The sequence below is a fragment of the Nomascus leucogenys genome, chromosome 9 (genome assembly GCF_006542625.1).
Source record: "Nomascus leucogenys isolate Asia chromosome 9, Asia_NLE_v1, whole genome shotgun sequence".
In the NCBI taxonomy this organism is placed as follows: domain Eukaryota; kingdom Metazoa; phylum Chordata; class Mammalia; order Primates; family Hylobatidae; genus Nomascus; species Nomascus leucogenys.
In genome coordinates, this window is record NC_044389.1 from 109801855 (window position 1) to 109825235 (window position 23381).

A 23381-nucleotide genomic window follows, 5' to 3' on the forward strand; every position below is an offset into this window, starting at 1 on the left:
TTTTCTGATGCTTGTAAAATTAATTACTGGCATTATAGCCATATATATTTGAAACAAATATCGTGCTGTCTGCATACTGAGAAAAGCATTAAATACAAAGTAGACCCAGCTACCACAAAAGTCGCTGAACACATCTGATGGGTCAGTTGTGTCCTGATAGATCCCAGGGTGATTTACCTGTGATCCACGGATGGCTAATAAGATGACCTGGTTTCCCTTACCACTGTGCGTACACACATCCTGAGACGGACCATGAAGTTTAAGAAGATTTTCAGGGCAGAGACTATTCTTTGGCTGAAAATATGTAAGCACACAAACTGGAGAAAGGTAAAAAGGCAGGGAAATTAGACTCTCTTCAGCTCTGACTTGGAACAGGTTAAGGCAAAAACTAGGAATATGGTGGATACATGTTGACTTACTATCTATCAGTTACCCAAAGGGGGCTGATATATAATAGATGAGTGAATACTCAGTGCTGATCCAAGGAATTCACAGCACCGGAATTGCTAGGAGGGATGCTTGCAAACAGAAACAATCAGCCCTCTACCCTGACGTCCCACAATCTGGATTCAGTAACACGGTGTATATGGGGTTGCAGGGGGTATGTTAGGGGGTGAGGCCCAGTGACTTTTTTTTTAAAGCACCTCTGGTGATTGTGATACCCAAAGAGGTTTGAGAACTAATGTGCTAAATCACTGAATGCTCTCAATGACAGGTGCTATTTCTGAAGAACATTCATTTAATATATTTACTTAGATTCTGGGTCTTATTTTTACCCTTGAGGGAACCAAAGGAACATACAGTTTTAAATAAAACATCATTCCATTAACAACACTTGAACTACTACTTGCTTCTTAAACTTCAGAAGCTGATCAAGGTAACTCTGGAATAACTATTCTATACAACACCTCTGGAAATGATTAGAAATCTTGCTTTCTGGTGTTGCAGATCATAATCATTGGTGTAATATACAGTTTTGAATGTGAATTTCCAAAGACAAGAACCTGAGGTACTCACATTAAAATCTGAAATTAATCAGGATGCTTTGCCACTACCCTTACTATCCTATCCAGAAAGTAACAGGTGTTCACTTATTTTCAATACAATTGCTGTGTCTGATTACACCATGTTGTTAAAAGATTTCCTAACACGAGACTTATCTACCTTTCACTGATTCATCAATGAATTTCAAAGGTTGAACTACAATTTTTCCTAACTTTTATGAGGCTCACCACTACCTCCTTTGCCACACCAGCATATTTTGCCAAATGCCCCCAATATAGCCACCAGGCAAGAAACCTTCAGGGTGATTATGTGTGTGCTTTTGTTTTTTAATAGTATCATTCATTTGTACAGAGAAATCACTTGGATGGATCTATTTACAGTCTTTTCTGATTATCATTTCCACTGGCCAAATATATTTCACAGAATAGTCAACACTGACTTGAATTGATCACCATTATAATCGGGCTTTTACTCCTCCTCCCCCCTTTCAAAGATGATGATCCCATTTTAACAGGAACATTTTGTAATAAAAGATGCACCAGTCTTTTTCCATCTTATGAATAAATCCACCAAAATTTATCTAATATGGTCAAATTTTTAACACATTTCATTGTTTCTTTTCAAACTCATTATCTGCAGGTATTGCAAACCAAGGCAAATAAGTCCACGTCCCCTCGAGCCTTCTACAACTTACTACACGCCCTCAAGTTGAGCTTCTCCTACCTCCTTTCACACTTGTGAAATGTCTGGCACAACCAGCCATTTTACTTGAAGACAAAACTACTCTCTTTTCCTCTCTTTTTCTTTTAACTCACTACCAATCACCTTCCCTCTTGCATTTCAGACAACACTAAAACTTTCAACAAAATCTTTGAAGTGGCTTTCTTTCAGTAGTCTAGAATACATCCAGTCATCTCATGGGTCTTTACCCTGAAATGCTACACTTTAAAAATGGCAATTTTCTTAATTGGCTCAAAAACAGTATGGCTTGGTTTCACTTGGTAAAATTAATGTGATTAAAAAAATATATATATATACACACACACACACACACATACACACACATTTTTAATCAGGAAGAAAAATACTTTAAAGACATGCCAATTTGAAAAGGCATCAAAGTAAAAAATTAAAAGCAAATGCTAAAAACTACTTTACAATAAAAAAATTAAATAATCGGCAGGTTAAATGAATGTAAAATGAGGAATGTACAGTGAAAAACAAACTAATATAAAGCATTCCAGTTGATAAAAACCTCCTCAGGCTTATGGTTTGTTTTCCAAGGAAATTATGTTTCAATGTAAAGTTTGAAATACTCCCGACATACATTCCATGTAGGTTTTGGATGCCAATGTTAAAATTTCAAATTTTGCATGCAAGGCTTATCAAAGAAACACTGGCAGAATCCCAGTACTTGCAAAATTCTAAGTTTTGGTGAATATTGTAAATATTACAATTGGTATTAGAAAGCCATGATGAATCCAGAATTAAGAGAAAACCCATTTCATAAATATTTCATTTGATTAAAAAATACCAGGCTTACCATGTTCTAAATAATTCAAGAAAATATCTTTGAAAAAAAGAGGACTGCAATTTAACAGTAATCTGTATATCTTTAGCTGCCATTAAAAAAAGAAAAAAGAACCAAAAACAATGAAAATGTTACAACTGGTATAAAGTAACTCTATGATGCTCCCCTTACGAGAAAACAAAACTGTACACATTTATAAACAGTCTCTCCACCAGTTAACATACAGAGCCTTCTCTACACCAAAGTCTCTTTCCGTTTGCCACCAGACCGGGCTTTGTCCCTCACTCTTCGGATGCCGGGCTGCGTCTGGTGTGTCTTGAAGCTCTTGCTGTCCTCTGCCATCTGCATGCCAGAGCCACATTTGTAAGCGTTTTCATCCACTTCTACCTCAGTAACACTGGAAACTGTGGATGCCCTCCTCTGAGCTGTGAGTTTCCTCACAGAGGGGTGGTTCCCCTCACATTCTTCGTGCAGCTCGGGCAGGCCCTGCAGCTCAGGCGGACTGCCTGCTGACTGGAAGGGGGCAATGGCCGCCCGAATACAGTTGAACCACTGCTGCTTGTGGAACACGTCATTGGCTTGCAGAGTGTGAGACTGGCCTGGAGAGGGGTCATGGAAGCGAATTCTAAAGATATTTTTAGCTGAAAAAAAAAAAATTGGAAAAAAAAAATCAGGCTAAAAAAGGTTTATTCTAGACAAAGTGGTCATACAATCTTAACATGACTGTCAATTTATGGCAATTTATTTATGTCAATGTGAATACATTAAGCCTATGCATTATTTCTTAGATACACCTGCGGGTGTTCGAGCTGGGAAGCCCTGGACAACTCAATGGATGTAACAAGTATAGGACAATGGAGCCATTTCATCTCTAGAATTCTTAAAGGCAAAACTAAATTCACTTCAGTTCTGAGCTTCTATTTCTTTAAATTATTTTAAGGCCTGCATTTTACCTTTCTCTGAGTTGCTGAAAGCTCCTCGAAAGGAGCCTCCCATTCTCACATCTCCGTCCTGCAGGTCTTCTAGGACCAGCTCCTGGACTGGGATTGGCTGCCGGTAAACCTGGTAAGAGTGCCGTTCGTTCCGTGTGACGGGCCGAGTCAGAACCAAGACGTCTTGAAACAGGAAAATGTAAAGTTTCTGGAGAAATGGGAAACAAACTCTTTCTAAATATGAAACTTGTGTTTTTAAGTGACTGAAATATATTGCTAAAATAACTTGACATTATTAATTTCATCAGATTTATTTTTCGAAGATCTAAGTGACAAATGTAGTAATCCATAAAGATGGTGATTTCAAGGCTAAGCATGTTCTATTTGGAAAGTTTTTCCAATCTCAGAATAAATAAAATGTTTCTTATTGATATGTAATATCAGATTAAGCAGCAGCTAAGTGAATGCTCTGCATCACAAAGACCGATTAGTAGTAACATGACTTGAAACACTAGTGTTGTATACCACGGTTTTCTAACACGAACTAGGGATTAAAAATGCAAGCTGGTAAAATGTTAATGGTTCTATTTTGTCCCACACAAATTTATACCTTTATAAATTTTTCCCTCATGAGAGAAAAATCAGAGATGTCAGATTTCAAATTTTTTCAACAAAATTCCAACTTATACATTGGGCTTTTGAAAATGCATGATGAAACAAAAATACCATTCTGTGACTGCACTTAGTTCTAGCAGGTACTTTTATAATTAGCATTTAAAAGATAAATTTGCATTCATTCAATCTGCTTCAGAAATATGTAGTGCAAAAAAGCATAAGATAAACTCTTAAAAGTTTTTTTTGAAGGATGCTTTTTTATTAAACATTATGGAACTAATACTGTATTTAGACAGGAACTCCTGGCCAAACAAGTTGATTTATGCTCCGAAACTAGAAAATAAAGTATTACTGATTCTCCACTGAGATATTTAAGGCATCTTCTTTATTCTGTAGTCACAGAAACCAAATGCTGGCTTTATCAAGCTGGAATTATACAATTAAAATTGGCAACCTTCTTTTACTATGTCATGACTTTACCTTTACAAGCCTGCTTCATAATAAACGTGTAAAAGTTAAAGAGGCAGGAGGGAAGGCTGCTCTGCCACAGCAGCAAAAGTCACCTACATGTCCACTCTTGCTCCGCAGCTCCCCATGGCACAGCAGCACTTTGCTCGCTTCGATTCTGGGGTCCCTCTGCTTTTCATCCAGGTACTCCAGCTTGTCGATGTAATACTGGCACTCGGATTCACCTTTCTTCAAGTTGATATCAGAGAGGACTCCCTGTATTATCAGTATCTGAAAATGATAAATAAAATTGACAGAGCAGCTTCAGTTTATTAACTCATTCTGCTTCCTGCAGAGCAAAAATGTCATATGGAATGGAAGAACTTTAAAGCTTGAAGGGACTCCAGAAATCAGTTAATTCTGCCAGTCTGTTCATTTTATAGATCAAGAAACAATCCTAGCCAAATTGAGTGATTTGTTCAAAGGTGACAAGGTGAGATCGGATGAGAATCCTGTCCCTTAAGATACAAAATGTGCGAAGTCCAGCACACACATCTCCTTATTGCTTAGTGCACAGTGTACTAACGCACTGGGTACTTAAAACACCAAAACAATTCACTATGCTGATGTGAATCAGCATCTTCAGAAGATAATGTTCTAAAGCAGCTTAATGTATAAACCTAAAAAACAAAACAATCACTTAAGGGACTACTTACAGCATCCTCCAGAAGCTGAACATCAGGGTGCTCTTTTGGAGTGTGTTTAAGAATTTCTTTTAACAGTAAAGGGTATTTGACTAGGCGACTTCGAGGGATATCTAAGAAACTCCAAAGATCTAGTTTTCGACTGAAGGGAGACTCGAGACATCGCTGGAGGAAGTCTTGGACTCTTGGATCCTGTTTCTTTTGATCAAGAAGAGCTTTGGCTGCCAGCTGGTTACTACAGTAGCCTCTGTAGGCATTCAAGCGCGGTAACTGAAGAGTAATAAAAGAAAAGGTATAATGTGTTCCTGTTATAACTGAGTGCATTAACAAGCCTGCAAACATGAAACACAAAATGTACAGCTATTCTTTAGAGTTTTAACAAGCTGTGGACATTTTCTGGCAGATAATAATGGAAGCTGAATAGCATTTTAGCTATCATCAAAATGCTCTTCAAATTTTCATAATTTGGCTAAATCCGAGTGAAGACTCATGATTTCTACTACCCTCCAACCTCAGACACCGGCAGTCTGTGCTCCCAGGACACTTGAGTGTCCTCCATTTGCCACCAGCCCTGAGACTGTTTATGTGCTTGGCTATTCCTTCACTAGGCTATAAAGGCAGAGACTGCCTTTCATCACTGACTCCCAGCGACTCCTCCTCAAACAGTGCCCAGCATCTGGCACACACTTAAACATATGCGACAGAATGCAACGGATAATCACACATGATGTGGGAATTCTATCCAAGCAGGAACGTATTTGTAACACAAATGAACCTATAGCATTAATGAAGGTGTTTTTTTTTTTTTTAAACAGACTGTAACTTCTTACGTCTCTGTAAATTTGTTTAGTTTTAATGCCTTATGTGTTTGTAGAACAGAGTTATGGGATCAAATCAGTCTCATATTCATCAGAAATTGCAACATGGCACATCTGTAAGAAATTGTATCTGGGGTCAACAACTCACTACATACCCAGTTCACGAGAATGTGACCAATCTGCTCCACTGTTCCATCGGGCTTGGTTGCTTCTCCTATTCTTGTCAACAAATCTGAAGTGATAAAAAAGCATAAACACCATTAACAGGTTTATTTAAAAAATAGGTCAGCACTACATTAGAAGTTTAGACTGAAAATTACATGCACTGCTGCTCTTTAGATTTAATGACAATTAAGTGGCACATCTAACCTTCATGCAGAGGTATGTAAGAGTCCAGATCACCAAATATATGTGTGAGTTCCTCTTCTGACATGATGGACAACTTTAACATAGGGTCATGGTAGGCCTGTCAGAGGGGAGAAATGTGTCACAGAGAGATCATGTGAGGAAAACATGAGGGATCTATATTTGGAAACAAAGAGAATTAATTACATAAAAGCTAGCGTGGATTCTGTTTGCTACACATAAAATAAATTAGTATGTATTAATCCCCAAATAAACTCTCTTACTTTTTTTTTTTTTTGAGATGGAGTCTTGCTGTGTCACCCAGGCTGGAGTGCAGTGGCGCGATCTCGGCTCACTGCAAGCTCCGCCTCCCGGGTTCAGGCCATTCTCCTGCCTCAGCCTCCCAAGTAGCTGGGACTACAGGCGCCCGCCAACACGCCCGGCTAATTTTTTGTATTTTTAGTAGAGACGGGGTTTCACCGTGTTAGCCAGGATGGTCTCAATCTCCTGACCTCGTGATCCACCCGCCTCGGCCTCCCAGAGTGCTGGGATTACAGGCTTGAGCCACCGCGCCTGGCCTAAACTCTCTTACTAATACTTGTATTTGAGGATGTGTCTAGACCTCATCTAACAAAAATGTATTCACCAGTAGATATTTTCTATTCTTCTACTTCTAAAGGTTAAGAAAACTATCCTTTAGATTTTGTGAAATGTAATTTTTAAAAACTAGGGCATCTGATAAAAAGTTATTTACTGACCTTTCTTGCAAGTTTGAGATCCTCAATTAAATCCTGTTCACCTCGGGACATTTCATATATTGCCTAAAAACATCCAGCAAACATCAGAGGTCATTCTTTCGAGAAAGGAAAATTATATACAACTGATAATTACATTATTTGATGTTTTGAATGGCATTTAAAAAAGTAACTCAGTCTGAAAATTGTAATTCAGAATGGAATCTCAAATAAAAGGTTGCCATATGTTTGGTAATTTTACCCTATTAGAGTTGTTTAATTTGACCACCATCCATCATTAGGTTTTGTTCACCATGTATTAGGAATTGTTGCTCAAACACAAAAATCCAAGTTGTTCTTCTGGGAAAACATGGATGCTGAGTGCCAGCATACCTCCTGCCGTCGGATCTCCCTGGTGGTGAGAGACTCCTTCATGGTGACGTCTAGCATTTCTGACCACAGTGCACTGCTCCTTCTCTTGGCGGGTGTCGGGACTGTTGACCTGCTAGAAAACTTCTGGGCAGAGGCTGGGGATCTGTGGTCACCACGAAGGGTAAATGACTTAAAAAAGAAAAGGTGAACAAAAGAGAAAACAAGATTTGGAAGAAACAGAATTATTCCCATTTTCTTTTTTTTTTTAAAGTGAAGAAAGACAAAGTTCTGAGAATTTCTCAATGCAGAAAACAATAATTTATCCAAGTTTCCACCTACCAATCTTATTTATCAGCTAAAATTACATTTTTGGGAATAAAAACTAGCCAAGACTATGCATTGATGTAAGATGCAAATTAATATAATGAGGCTACACATTGTTCTGGAACAATATTCCTTACTAGCATATTACAAAAAGAAAACTATGTTTAAGTATAATAATGCAAACCTGTTTGTACAGCTCAAAAACAACTACAAATTCCAGGCTTCTATAAAGTCCCCTGACTGCATTACTCTTCCTCCTCTCTTTTTACCTGTATTGTTTGACCAAAACGTCTGACAGCTCCATTTCTTACAGGAGAGATTAAATTTGCCAAGGACGTCACACGAGCCAGAGGTCGAACTCTTTTATTGCTTGGCTCCTATAAAAACAAACCAGATGACACTAAATATATGTCTAGGTGCAATGATTTCATACAAACTTGGACAAAGTAAAGCCGTCTCACAAAACAATTTTTGTACATTATAAAATACAGAAACATGAAAATAAGAGTTGTTCTTCATTGTCAAAACAATAAGAACTCTATTGAGTAGCAGTAACTTTTCAAAAAATAAGTGTATAAGAAAAGCCAGTCAAATATTTCCATTAGGGGAAAAAATTAAAATTCAAACAAGGAAATTACATCCTAAAATCCAATAGAACTTTTTAGTTTAAGGCAGGGAATAACTTCTTTTTTTTAAAAAGCCTTATTGTTATGAAAATTTTCAAACATACATGAAAGTGGAGAATGGCATAATGGATCCCATGTGTCTACCAAGCGGCCTCCACAGTGTCTGGCATAACAATTTGTTTCATTTTTGTCCCTACTTAAATATTTTAAAGCAAATCCCAGACATTGTATCATTTCATTCTTAACTACTTCCATTAGAAAATATGACCTTTCAATAAACATGTCTGACACTGGAATGGGCTGAAAAATATTGAAGCCAAGGCAGGGAGGAGTTAAAAGAGCACCCAGGCTCTGAAATCTGACTGGGCACAAATCCCGGCTCTACCACTTGATAGGGCACACCCTTGGTGTCAGTTTTCTCATCTATAAAATGGGGCTAAAAGTAGCACTTCTCTTATGAAGTTGTTGTGAAGATTAAATGAATAATAGGGCTTGAAACAGTGCCTGGCACATACTAAGTTTGAGCTATTACTAACAGATTTTAGGAATAATAAGATCCTCTCTCAAACAGTAATTTATTAACTTAAAAGAAAGGTATACACAAATCAAGAAGAAATAGTTATGATTCTACATGTTATTGCTTTTAAGTAATAATATAACAAACACATCACTTATTCAAGGATTTTGAAACTTTACAAAAATTGCATTATTCTAATTTTATCGCTAGAAAAATGGAGGCATACCAGTAGGTGACTCACACAGTAACTGAAATGAAGAATGCCAGATCATAAAAGTAGCGGGTCTATTCTTTATAATGTCTATGGAGCATAATTATTTGTATTTTGTGCTTCTGACAATTGTGGCATACTTGACAAAATAATTTTGATGAGAATCCAAGGAGGATATATAATTTAAAATTATATTAAAATATCACTGAAAAATAAGACATCATTTAAAAATAACAGAAGCAGCAACTTTTTCCAAAAATTCTTTGACATGACTAAAGTAATATAAAAAGGAAGGGGTGTAGAAAATGAGTAAAAATAATGCCTTTAAACAACTGAAGACTATATTGACCATTTTTGGTTTGGGTAAAAAAAAAAATTTTTTTTAATTAAGTATTTAAATTGACAGGAAAAGTTAACATTATTTGGAAAGAAATGTAAATAATTTGAATATCCAAAGAAACAATTAGACTCATTAAAGCTCCTAAATGTATACATATGTATCAGAAAGGAATGTGAACTATTAAGGAAACTTGGTAGCTAATCAAAGAGAATTTAGAAATTTGAAGGCTTTAAGAGGCAGAGTTGTAGGTCAACCCCTCATACCAAATAATCAACTCCAAAGTAAAACTTTGAATATAAATGAACTGCAAAAGAAACCTTCACGATATGTAATAAGATGGCACACGCTGTGCTTCTGAGGACATGTGTGGATGCCTCCCCCACGTACATCTGTGCTGACTGACTGACACACGCGTGTGCAGGGGCCAGCACAGGCATTCCTTTCCATTTAGTAAAGACAGCACAAAGAGTCTCCTGTTGGACTGAAGATAGAATTACCTCACAGAGTAAGAAATGCCGACATTTCACTGGAACAAAGCAGTTGTCAGAAAGTTCTGTTCTGCTTTTTGGGAACAGAGGTTAACTCCTTTTCCTTGTTTCATGCATAACAAATTTGACTTCCCAGAAAATATAATATTTAATTTCAACTTAAAAGGTCTTTGGAAAGGTGAATATGAAAGGAAAATTTAGTTAGCAGGAAATAAATTTTTGATATCTATTTTATCACATAAAATCAAATTAATGATAAAAACTTATTATCTTTATAGGACCAGTTACTGCACAACTACTAACTTCCTGGTAACTCAAAATTATGTGATATTTTAAAACTACAGAATTTAGATTTAGATAAGTGAATGTAAATATATCTAAAGCATACTTCTGAAACAAACATGGGTTTTGTTGAGGTGGTCTCTTTAGGGTGGCAGCATATTATGCCAGGTGGTATTTGGTGGTTAAATATGTTCCACAGTCCTTTAAAAACCCAACTCTAATCTCACTTCTCCACAAAGGAAATGCTGCTCTTCAGAGTTTCTCAAATCTAGGCTGTCTTGGGAAGTAAGATGCTTACTCAGGAAATACAGGTTGGGAGAGGGAGAGAAAGCAGGAGGGCACTTTGCACTTTTTCACATGCTTTTGGGGACTGAATGGTGGGTAACTTTCCTGCCTCACTCAAAGGACATACATGAAGAATGTTTGGCAAATACAAAACAAACTTTTAGTATATATATTTTAAAAGTATGAACAATTTTAATGACTAAAATAACCAAAAGTGTGATTATGAAATATAAAGGTATAATGCTGCTACTAATTTCAGGATACATATACTATTTGAAAACAGACTCATACATGAAACTTCTGTGGAAAAGTGACGTGGTTTAGGCATTCACAGGCCATCTAAAAGATTGGGACAAAAATTTGTGTCTTTCGGAATACAGGTTAGAAATTGGCCCATCTGAGCCGAAACCAAAAGTAGTTTTCTTTAGAGGTCCACATGAACTATCTTAATAATCTTGGTTTGACTATTAAGAACCTAAATATTTGCAGTCACAAAACAAATTCCTAACACAATATTTAGATAGGCCAGACAGCATTTGGAGGTGATGAAGGTGAGTGGAATAGGTGCTTTCTATCTCACCACCACCAAATGGAAGGCACCCATAGTTCCACTGCTAGGATTGTTTATTTTTACTTTGGAGTCCTGGAAACATGTTATGGCAAATTCAAGAAGCTTAAAGAACAGATACGAATACTGGAACCATACTCTCCTCAAAAAAAAAAAAAATCCAAAAATCCATGGGAATAAACAAAAAATGCCAACAAGCTTTACATGCTCAGTGAATTTTCTGCTGCAGGGAACCTTTCACCAGGGCTAAAGTTCACTTGGAGGGAAAAAAAAAGTCCAACACTCTCTAACATAAGTTTATGTTGTTAATTTAGGTTAATTTTTAATCAGACTAGGTTAGCTAGGCAGTCACATGCATTATTATAGGCAATCTGCCCACAGATCAGGGTATGTATTAATGTTAGTAATCCACTTGTAGTTAGATTTTATGCCTTAAAAATTTCTCGACATCTATAAACAGAAAATTGTTGAGAATAAGTTAAAGTGTTTTTCAGGTTATGCCTTATACCTAACTGCAACAACATGGAAAAATCCTGTTGAGAAGTCAGCGTTTTGTAGAAAGGCTTTTTCTTCTAATGATGCCAGTTAGAGAACATATTTTAGGAGGGTCTCTTCTATAACCAATCGTATCAAGACACTGAATAAAAAAAACAGTATGCGCCTGGGTCTATTCCTTTGGGTTATAATAGTTAAATAATCTTCTCTCCTACTTAGCAAAAACTTTAAAATCAAAAGAAAATAAAAGTTATTTTTAAAAAGATAAAAATGAGTTATGATCACATGGGATGAATTCCTTTTCTAGAAATACTCAAATTATTTAGAGCTGTGTCACTAGATCTAAAACCCTGACAACATTCCTAGTGCTTGTAACTTAGAAATAAAGGTAAGGCAGAAACACAACCCATGCCTGATACTAAACAAAGGCCAGTTTCTATGGGCCCAACAGATGATAAGCTGCAGGATTCACACTAGTGACTGTGGATGACGGCTCTACTCAAAGGAAATGCTCATACATTTTGAGAAAACCGACACATAGGCAAAGACCAAAACCAAGAACAAAAACCAAAGCCAAACCACACCAAATAAAAGTGTACTTCCTGAAGACAGCAGCTATTTTAACTACCAAAAGGTGTGTGTATGTGTACACATGACAAGCAACTTTGCTGGGGTATTCAGTAAGCTTTACATATTTAAAATGCACAATTAGATAAGTTTTGACATGTGTACAGAGATGGAAACCATTACCACAATCAAGAGATACACAGTTAACTGAATGCAGGAACACTATTCCTAGCATATAAGTGACAATGTAGTATATATTAAAGTATACAGTATAAACAGAATATCACACAATATTAAATCAAGATTACATAAAATGGCATAATTTGATTTATATTGATAAATGTTCATAAAGACTAAAAAAAATGACTTCAGACAAAGCAAGGAGGGTAAAAATAATAAGTCATTGGTTTAAATATTCTAACATGCCTCTTTCCTTCTGAAGAAAAAAGTGGCATACGATGAACTCATCAGATGGAAGAAAAATGCACACCAGGTCAGACTAAACTTGAGTTGCAATTTGTTCACTAGCATTGATCTACAACAACGGGATTCTTTTCCTCTTGCTCCATTAAGGTAGTTTCTAAGACTGGATGATATAAATTCAAGTTAAAAAAACAACGATTATATTAAGCATCAGAAACGTGACAAATGTAACCAGAGTAACATATACATTTAAAATCTTTTCCTTTTGTATAAAAGCTGTGTACACTCAAGCTATGCTATGTATAAACTATTTAAACTTAGACCACAGTCCCTAAACACATTTCAAGCTTGCACATAAATCAAGAACATACATTGTAAAAATAAGATCAAAAGTTTAAAATTATACTGTTAATACCTTGTTAAAAATCTTAAAACTCCGTGGAGTTAGGAAACATTCCTTTTGCCTAACGTTTCTCTTAAAGTCTTACCTCTTGTTCTCTGAAGGACTGGTTATTGACATCTAGGACTCGTATGGTCCTTTTAATAGGTAGGAGACCTCCAGTCTCATCATGTGCCACCATGCTTCCCAAGTACTCCCTCAAACCTTTCCAATCAATCCACACCGAGTCAGCGCTGTAGCGACGCTAGGCAGAGGCACACGGGCTTTTCTTCCCAGAGCTGGGCCACCCTCGGCAGCCACGTGCCCATGCCTCTCGCCGCGGTGGAGCAGACGCTTCTGAGAGCCGCAGGCAGCAAGCACCGACCCCAGAGCTCGGGGGCGGGGCCACAGACAACCGGGCCCTGGGGGCGGGGTCCACCACCACGTGACTTCAGTTAACTGAGAGCTGGGCACACCTAGGCCTCTCAGCTTTCGCCCGGGAGGAGAGTGAAGCTGGGTTCAAGTAGGGCAGAAACTTCTCTTCCTGATTTAAAATGCATTCCCGAAGGAAAACAAATTGTTACGTTATCTACTCTGGTGCTTAGTCACACAGACAGGCAGACTTTTCCTATAAAACCCTATTGCCTGGGAATAAGTTTAGTATGGACAACTTAACAACTCAAATAAGGAAATAGAAATTCTTATTTAATAGGCCCGAATCAAAGTATATAATGAAGAAAAGCCTAATTTTCCAGGAAACCTGCTTTTATTTTACAGAAGTGCAAGCATATTCACAATTATAAAATAGATTATCTAAGTCTTTAAATAGTTCCCACCACTTTTTCTTAAGACTAGCAGGGTAAATACAGCAGGTGCACTTCTGTTACCTCTCTTCCAGAAGAAAATCTCCCATGAGGTTACGGGTAAACTGGGCTACTTCAGATTTCAAAATTCAGTATTTCTTAGAGGTAGATATTTTTTCTGTATCTTTTTAAAAACTTGATTATCTGTGTACTAGATATTTTATAACAAAGGTGATTTCTGTTCTCTATATTGTATACATAGTATATAATTGTGTATATATTATATATAAGTGTATAATATAACAGGGTCCTTCTCTAAACTGAATTAACTGATCTTGATATAGCTCAAACAGGGTCAAAAGACTGCTTAAAAAGTCTTGCATTTTACAGGTGAAGAAATGAGGCTCACAGAGGTGAAGTGACAATAATGACAGTGACCAGTGACAGTCTCCAAATTTCTAGCCTAAGTCTTTTCCTCTATGGAACAACACTACTTTTGTTGGCTTGGCAGGCCTGCTGTGAAGCAGATTTCCTTTTAAACACAAAATTCGTTATTCTATTTGGAATGGTAAAATTTTACACTATAAACTACTATAATATGATGGTATGTTGGAAAAATATTTCTATTCTGAGGATTTATAGAATCAGAGAAATCTATAAAAGTCACTATTCTAGATACTTGCATAATAAAAAAAAATAGGCTTCATATCTGCTAAAGAGGCCATTGTGTAAAGGTAGGCCACATGAAGAGATAACAGAAGATAGCTTTTGCAAATTCAAAACTAAGGTGTGTAGCTAGTAAGTGCTACAGGAGTTCTGGAAGAGAAACCACTTCAGGTAGTTTTCTAAGTTGAGACATGGCTGGGAACAATGCCAGGAAGAGGTTTAAGATGTTATGTCTGTGGGGCCTTGAATGTAATATTTTTCATAGATTTGAACAAGAGAAAATTTCGAGGATGAGGGAGTGAGTCCACACTGTGAGGTCATGGGCTGTGCGTAAAGATGGAACAGATGGATGTACTCAACAAGTGAGAGAGATAATGAGAGCTATGTTGTAATAAGATATATGTGACTGGTGTTTAAGACGGTTGAAAGATGACTGAAAACATAATGCAAAAATCACAATCGGGCAACGAGAACTTTGCCTAAAGTAGGACCAGTAGGGAAAAAGGAAAAGGATATAAGCAAGAAGTCACAGATGCCTAAAATTCTTTAAATAGGAGGGGTAACTGTTAGTGCAAATCAAGAAATAAGAAGGAACAAGCTTTGAAAGAAAATTCTAAGTTACATTTTAGATATACTGAGTGTGAGGCGGTGGAAGAACATGCAAATGAAAATATTCTGCTGGTAATTGGAAATGTTGGACAAAAACCTGAAAAAGAGGCTGAAGGCTAGATTTAGACTGGAGAGTCAGATACAGAGATAAAAATTGAAGCTATGGGAGTGAATGAGATGCCTGGGAGAGAAAATTTGGACAAAAAGAACATGGTCCAAGTATCTAACTTTGGAGGAAAGCCAAGGGAAGGAGAATTCTGCAAAAGGAATAGTTAGAAGGAAAGAAACAAAGCAAAAGCCAAGGGAAGAAAAAAATGTTAATTACAGCAAAGAGGTTAAGGAGGGTAAGAAAAAAGCCATGGATTTAGTGATTACAAGTTTAATGAGGATCTCAAGTGTGCTATTTCAGGGGAGTAAAGACAGAGGCAAATTACAGGGGTTGAAAAGTGAATACAGAAGAATAGTGGGTGCAGACTATTTATAAAGACAAACAATCTATAAAAAGTAATTGCCTAAGGTTTGCAGGAGAGTTGCTACTTCTTGCAGGAAGGACCACCACTGCCCTTCTGTAGCTATGTGTGTTTTATACACGAGATGTGGTAATAATTCATCTTTCTGCTTTGAGTTTATTTTTTAAAGTAATGGAGATTGGCTCTGTTTCATCATCTACTCTATTGTCCAGTCTGTCCTGGGCAGTATGTGTGATGTGGTTGGCCTTAAGAGTGGATGACTGTAGAAGATATTTCCATATAGCATGAAAGTAGAAGCACCTGAGCAATTGTGGACTCCTAATTTTACTCTTAATTTTAAGAACAGTGATCTGCCTACATTCTCAGAGCTAATATGAACAGCCTAGGCTAGACCCCAGCAGTCTGGTTCAGTTAGCTTCATCAGTTAAAATATGGCGTAAGTAAGGCCAATACTTTACGGCCACCTAGTTTCTAAGGGAATAAAGGATTACGTGCAGTGGGAGTTAGGAAAGAAGCAGCTGGGAGTTCTCCTGGGATTCTTACCCAATGTCTTTCTTGAAACTGTTTTTCCACTTAGTTCCAACAGAAATGAGCCAAGATAATGAGGAGAAGGGGTATCTTTCATTCTGTCCTTCAGCTGGGGACCCAAGAGGTAAAGGTAGAAGTCTTTATATGTAAAAACAGAAATAGAAAACAAATAGGGTATACTGATGACAGCCATGTTCACAAAAGCCCCAGCTCACCAACACTAAAATCTTAGTTTCATTTTGAATATGCAGGTTTGGGGTCTAAATGTAGACAGCATCTAAAAAAGGAATGATGAACATGTGGAAGTTCAACTAGACTCAAGAATCTTGAGCGCTGTCACAATGCTGCATAAAATCAGAGGACTAAACAGGCCCTCTGAGATCATTCACCCATCCTCTTCAGTTTTCTCATAAGGAAACTTAATGGGTGGTGGTGAAAAATAGAAGAAAAATGTAAGGTCTTACTTTGTGCTAGAGTTCCATACGTTTTCTTATTTAATCAACTCTATGAAGTACTTATTATCTCAATTACTTTGTGCTAGAGCTTTATACATGTTATCTTAATCAACTCTATGAAGTACTTATTATCTCGATTTTAGAGATGAAGGAAACTAGGACTGACCAAGTTTAAGAAACTTGTCCAAAGGTACCTTGTTAATCAGTGGCTTAACAGACCTGATGACTCTGGTCTGCGCAGCTATTGTGACACTGTCCGATTAAGATAACCCATGTAAAACCTTTAGCATGTGTTCTGAGACACACTAGGTGCTCAGTATATGTTAGCTGACCTAAGTTAACAGTAGACCTAAGTTTAAAACCAAAGTCTCCTGAGTCCCAGGCTAGTAGTGTTCACTAAATTGCCAATACTTTTATAGAGGAGGAAACCATAAGAACGGTTGAGAGATTAGCTGCCTTATAGCCTTTTTATAACAAGACATGGGGTAGGTAAAAAGATAACAAAATAGTTCCAGTTGTTTAAGTTTAGAAGAGTTTTTTTTTCTTTCTTTTTTTTTTTTTTTTAAGACAGGGTCTTGCTCTGTCGTCCAGGCTGGAGTGCCATGGCACAATCTCAGCTCACTGCAACCTCTGCCTCCTGGGTTCAAGTGATTCTCATGCCTCAGCCTCCAGAATGTGCCATCACCCCTGGCTAATTTTTGTAATGTTAGTAGGGACGGGGTTTCACCATGTTGGCCAGGCTGGTCTCCATTTCCTGGTCTCAAGTGATCCGCCTGCCTCGGCCTCCCAAAGTGCTGGAATTACAGGCATGAGCCAACCCTGCCTGGCCAACAGCAACTATTTGTATAACTTTCTACAAACGGCATAACTGAGGCACAGATTGGTTAGCGTCTTTTCTTTGTGTAGAACATCTAGAATTTATACATGTAACTGAGTTATGTAAAGGTAAAGAGAAAGATAATGTTTCTCTTATGTATAGAAAAGGAGTGTTAGGTTACTTGTTCTCCCCCTTTCAAGTGAAAAACTGCTTGGAATTTAGAAATAAATTAGAGCTTAGGAATAATCATTACTTTTTTTGGTCTAGGCATTATTATTTACTTTTACCTGGAACAATAACAAGCAATTGGAAATTAGACTAGGGAAGCCATACTACAGGCAAAGAGAAAACAAAATCTAAGCTCTCTGCTGCCCTCTACACAAGATATTGTGAAATGCAATTGTCAACCTGTTTTTCAACTTTGAAATTATATTTGTAAGGACATTACATAGATGACTACATAAACAATCTCTTAATTTTTGGAAAAATATGACCAGTAAAATCTGTATTTTCAGTCTTTGTACAGCCATCATGTCTTATATTACTAAATTAAACATATATTTTAAAATGATACAAGTATATGAAAAAGATTCCACAATTCACAAGAAATATTTTAAGAACTTTTTCTAAATATAAGAAAACTACATTCCATTTTAAAACTCTAGAGTTCAAGATTACAAGCATATACTCTGTATCTCACTAAAAATAGGTTAATTAAAAATAAAATTTAATCTTACTAAAAAGGAAGCATTAATTGAAAAGTGGAACTTTTGAAAAACCATAGTTCCAAAATATCTAGTAATAACTTAAAAACAAAAAGAGTTACATTTGAACTGGATAAGTATGAAAGAAATTAGTAATGAAGTTCTATGTGATTTGAGTCTCCAAGTTTAGCACTAAGAATTTGGTTTGGGGAAAAAACATCAGTTCAGACCAATTAAGTATTATTAGACACACTTTAAACAAAATAGTCTCCTAGGCTAATAAGTTTGGTATTGTCAAAACAATGGTTCTTTTGTGCGATGACAACACAAATAGCCAATCAAATGGGGTATCAGCACTGTTAGTGGTGACTTTTTATCTCAGGTAACGAATAACTTCCAGTATAACGTAAGACCACTTATTCTTCTGTAACAAGCTGTTGAATGGGATTCCTCCCATTTTTCCCTGAACTTTAGCTTAAGGACCCAAACTAAAGACAAAACGATATTGTGTCTTGTGCCCAGCCTCCTGTTTTCTCGGCCCAATTTGACATTGCCATAGCAACTGGCTCCCCACAGGAGTGACCCCACAGTCCCTTGCCTCAGCTGCACTGTGTATCTCTTGCCTTCCACCCTGGGCTTCTTGGATGCTGCTGTGTGGCAGACGCGCACATGTAGCCACGAGTGTGTGGGATGGACACCCGAAAGGCCACTTGTTGACTAACAGAGCACAGGAGCTGCAGGATAAAAGCTCCCCTCTTCAGTCCCTTGAGAGGAGAAGTCTGGTGCGTTTTACACAGCTCTTCAGAGTTCCAGCGAGATCTACCCCACTGCCCACGGTAGTGACAGCTTAATTAGATACTGCATGGGCCTCCTCTCTTTCACTTCTCCAGCCTGTTCCCTGGGATCATACCTCAAGAAAGACATCTGTCAATGAGCCCTTGTTTTAGGCTCTGATTTCTGGAGGGAGAACCTAGGCTAAAACATGGACACTGAGATTGGTCCTAGAGATCAGAAACACAGGATGGGACTCTGAAACAGACTCACTCACTAGTAAAATGGTGACAAGGACTACAGGTATGAATAGGGATGAGACACAGAGTAGTGAGGCAATGCCTTACGCAGTAGTGGTGGCAAATGAACAAGAGAGGGGCAGTGGTAATTGTAATGATTGTAGTGTTGACTGGCTTTGGTTAATTGCTTTAAAAGATTTGAAAAAGCAGCTGACAGAACTTTCATAATGTTCTCAGCACCACGGTGGGAATAGCTAAGTGGGAGTCCCTGAAATTTCACCCCTTACACCTGGGCCAAGATGGTAAGTCAGAAGCAGTATTGCACACCAGGAGAAAATGCAGAGATCAGCCATCAAAGTTACAGACTGCACAAGTGATGGTCTCCACTAGATCCTCATTCTGTTTATCTGAGTGCCTCTTACAATAATGAGGTGGACTGTGGTAAATGACAGTGGACCACTGTAAACGTAAGTGGTAGTTCTAACCTCAACTGTTGTGCAAGATGTAGAGTCTACTGGAGCAGACCAACAAACCATCTAGCATTTGTTACACGGTTATGGTTATGGTTACTGATCTGGCCTATGTGTTCTTTTCCATCCCCATTAGTAAGAAGGGTCAAAAGTAGTTAGCTTTTAGGTGGGAAGGACAGCAGCCTGTGATTGCTCACGTCCTGAAGCTGTTCACTTTCTGTTTTCTGTCACAAAGTCAGCAAGGACCAGATATTCCACAGAACATCATACAGGCCCCCTATATTAATAACATTATACCAAAAAGACCTGGTGAATAGGAAGTGGAAAGTATTTTGGATATCCCAGTAAATCAAACACATGCCACAAAAATTCAGGGGTTGCCATGTTGGAAAAGTTTTAATAGATCCAATGACCTAAGGCTTTCTGGGATCTCCCCTCTACAGGAAAGGACAGGTGTTGCACCTTGCATCTCCTAGGCACGGTGCTAGCAGGACTCTTCATCTTTTGGAGGGAGTATCTGCTATATTTGGGAATGTTGCTGTGATAGTTTTGAGTAGGTCCCAGAGCAACAGAGGTCTCTGTAGCAGGTCCTCCAGGCTGTGGTGGAAACTGCCCTGCTGTTCAGGCCATATGACCTGGTATATCACATCAAGGTTGTGGTATTTATAGTAGACAAAGATGCTGTGTGATGCTCTGGCAAGACCAGGAAGAGAACTGCAATGCAGAGCCTTAGGGCTCCAGAGCAAAGCTCTGCTTTCCACGGCAGAAAATGACTCTGGTTTGAAAAGTAGCCCCAGGTGTGGGGCAGACCTAGTTAGAGTGAGGCCCTGGCTACGGGACATCATTTAACTGTGCTATCAGATGTGCCCAAAACAAACAGAGTCGCATCAACTGAGTCAGAAGGTTGGGAGGTACAGCAGCAATCTGTTATACAAAGGAAATGGTCCATTTGTGATTGGCTTAAGGAAGACCAAAGGGCATCAGTATATAACATGAACAGATGGCCCAGACTGCCATGTAACCTAGTACATTACACTGGTACTTTCAACTCTTCATTTAGGGGTGGAGTACATCTCTAAAACCACTGAGAGAAAAATTTGGCCCTCATTCACACATGAATTAGCTTCATATGTTGGTATGAGCAGAAAATGGACCACTATTGCACTGCATCCCATTCAGGGGTAATCCTAAAGAGAGTGGCAAAGGAGAACACTCCAGTGTCAGTAGTGCACTTGGTTGTTCACTCTGTGTGAAGGGAGAAATGGCATGACATACAGATATACACAGGCTCCTGAGCAGTGGCAAATGGGTTGGCTGATTGGTCAGGAGCTTGGAAGGAACCAAGATTGAAAAGGTAGAAATAATTTTGGAGAAGAGGCATATGGATGGGCCTATGAGAATGGCCACATAGTGGAAGGATCCTTGTCTCTCATGTTAATGCTTACCGAAGACTCTAAGGTGCTAGTGATTTACGTTGTGGATTCCAGTGCTGGTGCAATAGACCCATGAGCACAGGAGCCATGACAGCAGGCATGAAGGTTCAGTGTACTCCAGCAGCAGGGGCGCTCTTTTACCAAGGCTGGTTTAGTCACTGCCACTGGCGAATGCCTAACCTGCCAGCAGCTGAGAAATGATGCTGGTCTATAGTTTTCTTTTCTTGTAGTGTTGACTTTGGTTATCAGGATAATACTGATCCCTTAGAATGGCTTAGAAAGTATTCCATTTTCTTTGATTTTCTGAAAGAGTATGAGAAGGATTAATGTTAATTCTTTTCTGTTTGGTAGAATTTACCAGTAAAGCCATCTCATTCAGAGATTTTCTTTGTTGAGAGGTTTTTGATTGCAGAGTCAATCTTTTTACTAGTTATAGGTTTAGTCAGATTTTCTCTCCATGATTCAGTCTTGGTAGATTGTGTGTTTCTAGGAATTTGTCCATTTCATCTAGATTATTCATTTTTTGGCATACAAGTATTCACAGTACTTTTATTAATATTATCCTTTTTATTTCCATACAATATGGTAGTAATAGCCCCACTTTCATTTCTCATTTTACTAATTTGAGTCTTCTCTCTTTTTTTCTTAGTCTACCTAAAGGTTTGTTAATTTTGTTAATCTTTCCAAAGAACCAAATTTTGGTTTTACTCTAGTTTTTTGATTCTATATTTTATTTATCTCCACAGTTCTTAATGAATTTCCTTCCATCTGCCAGGAAGGATGGGTTAAGACTGCTTTTCTTTTTATTACTTCCTTAAGGAATAAAGTTAGGGTACTGATTCGAGATATTTCTTACTTTTTAATGTAAAGTGTTTACACCTGTAAGTTTCTCTCTCAGCAATGCTTTTGTTGCATTCCATACGTTTTGGCATGTTGTGTTTTCATTTCTATTTGAAGGTATTTTCTAATTTCCTTTGTGATTTGTTTTGACTCATTGATTGTTTAATAATGTGTTGTTTAATTTCCACATACTTACAAATTTTTTAGATTTCCTTTTGTTATTGCTTTTTAGTTTCACTCTGTGTGTTAAAAAAAATGGTCTGTATGATTTCAGTCTTTATAAATGTATTAAGACTTGTATTGCAGCCTGACATACGGTCTATCCTGGAATGTTCTACAGGCATTTGAGAAAAATGTATAATCTACTGGTTGTTGGGTGAAGGGCTCTGTATGTCTGTTAGGTCCATTTGGTCTGAGTGTTGTTTAAGTCTTCTACTTCCTTATTGATTTCCTGTCAGGTTATGTATCCCAATAGTTGGTTAAAAAAAAAAATACTAGGGAAAATACAGAGTTGAAAAGGGTACTCGGGTATGAATATTATCATAAACCGATAGAAAAGTATCAATTTGTCAAACATTTTGGAAGGCAAATAGACAATATTAACAAAACTAAAACTTGCAACCCACTTCTAAACATCTATAATAGAGACACAAACATGGTCCCTCCTTGTGCACAAGAAGGTGAAGTACAGCACCGTTTTTAATATGAAAAAAATTAGAAATATACAAAAATAGCCATTCTTAAAAGACTGGTTAAATAGATTATGGTACTTTAACACACTATGGAATACAATATAGCAACCAAGAAGAATTATGGAGCCTGCTTTATATGTACCAATAAAACATAAATTAAAAAAAGCAAGCTATAGCATATATACAGGATAATCACATATCTGTAGTCATTACACATACTGTATGAAAATAGATAAATAAAAACAACCTAGACAAACATCAAATAATAACTGGATACTTCAGAGGCTGAAGGCAGTAAAAGAGGTCTTTAAAAAAACCGGTTTCATTTTTTTGCCAGAACAATGTATTCATGTATTAAAAAGGAGACATAAGTATTTAAATACATTGCAGTCTAGGAATGATTAAGCTTAAAAATAAATAGCTCTGTATTGCTCAATGGCTTCTCAGAGCACTAATCAGCAATAATTGTTTTGTATTTAACTTTTATATTTTTGGCCAAGAACACCATTTTCTTATATCAACACCTGAACCAGCAGTTGGCTTTCTTTTTTGGACCTCTGCCACAGCAAAACAATGTTTTGTTATCTTATAAGGCAACCAGTAGAAATCATAGCTAAATCAAAGTGCAGATGGAGGGCAACAGTAAGCTAGGTAAGTCACTAGGTTTCATATGCCAGCTAGCTTCACACTATTCAAATCTGTGCCTTGCAACATGATCAAATTACCTGTCATGGTTCTAAGAGGTTGTTTCTCAAAAGTGGTATTTGGAATGTTAAATCAGAAACTGACAAGACATTATTATAATTATAAACAATCACAATGCTTTTTAAATTATTTATCATTTATATGTTATTTATTAGGACTAAAACACTTATT

General features: G+C 37.4%; 1 protein-coding gene across 2 annotated transcripts in view; it reads right to left on the reverse strand.

Annotated features, from left to right (window-relative positions):
- Positions 1 to 1310: 1310 nt before the first annotated feature.
- The window catches only part of NET1 (neuroepithelial cell transforming 1), a 45645-nt gene continuing 23574 nt past the window's right edge, over positions 1311 to 23381 (reverse strand). The window contains exons 1-10 of one of the 2 annotated variants that reach the window (XM_003257599.4): positions 13118 to 13425; positions 8097 to 8204; positions 7525 to 7692; positions 7156 to 7218; positions 6422 to 6518; positions 6208 to 6284; positions 5247 to 5504; positions 4651 to 4821; positions 3490 to 3676; positions 1311 to 3177 (exon numbers count right to left, since the gene is read on the reverse strand). In XM_003257599.4, the coding sequence (XP_003257647.1) occupies positions 2771 to 3177; positions 3490 to 3676; positions 4651 to 4821; positions 5247 to 5504; positions 6208 to 6284; positions 6422 to 6518; positions 7156 to 7218; positions 7525 to 7692; positions 8097 to 8204; positions 13118 to 13210 (1629 nt within the window). In that variant the 5' untranslated portion in view covers positions 13211 to 13425 and the 3' untranslated portion in view covers positions 1311 to 2770. Of the gene's footprint in view, positions 3178 to 3489; positions 3677 to 4650; positions 4822 to 5246; positions 5505 to 6207; positions 6285 to 6421; positions 6519 to 7155; positions 7219 to 7524; positions 7693 to 8096; positions 8205 to 13117; positions 13426 to 23381 lie in introns of those variants that run through there. The other variant, XM_003257600.4, reaches the window with a different exon arrangement.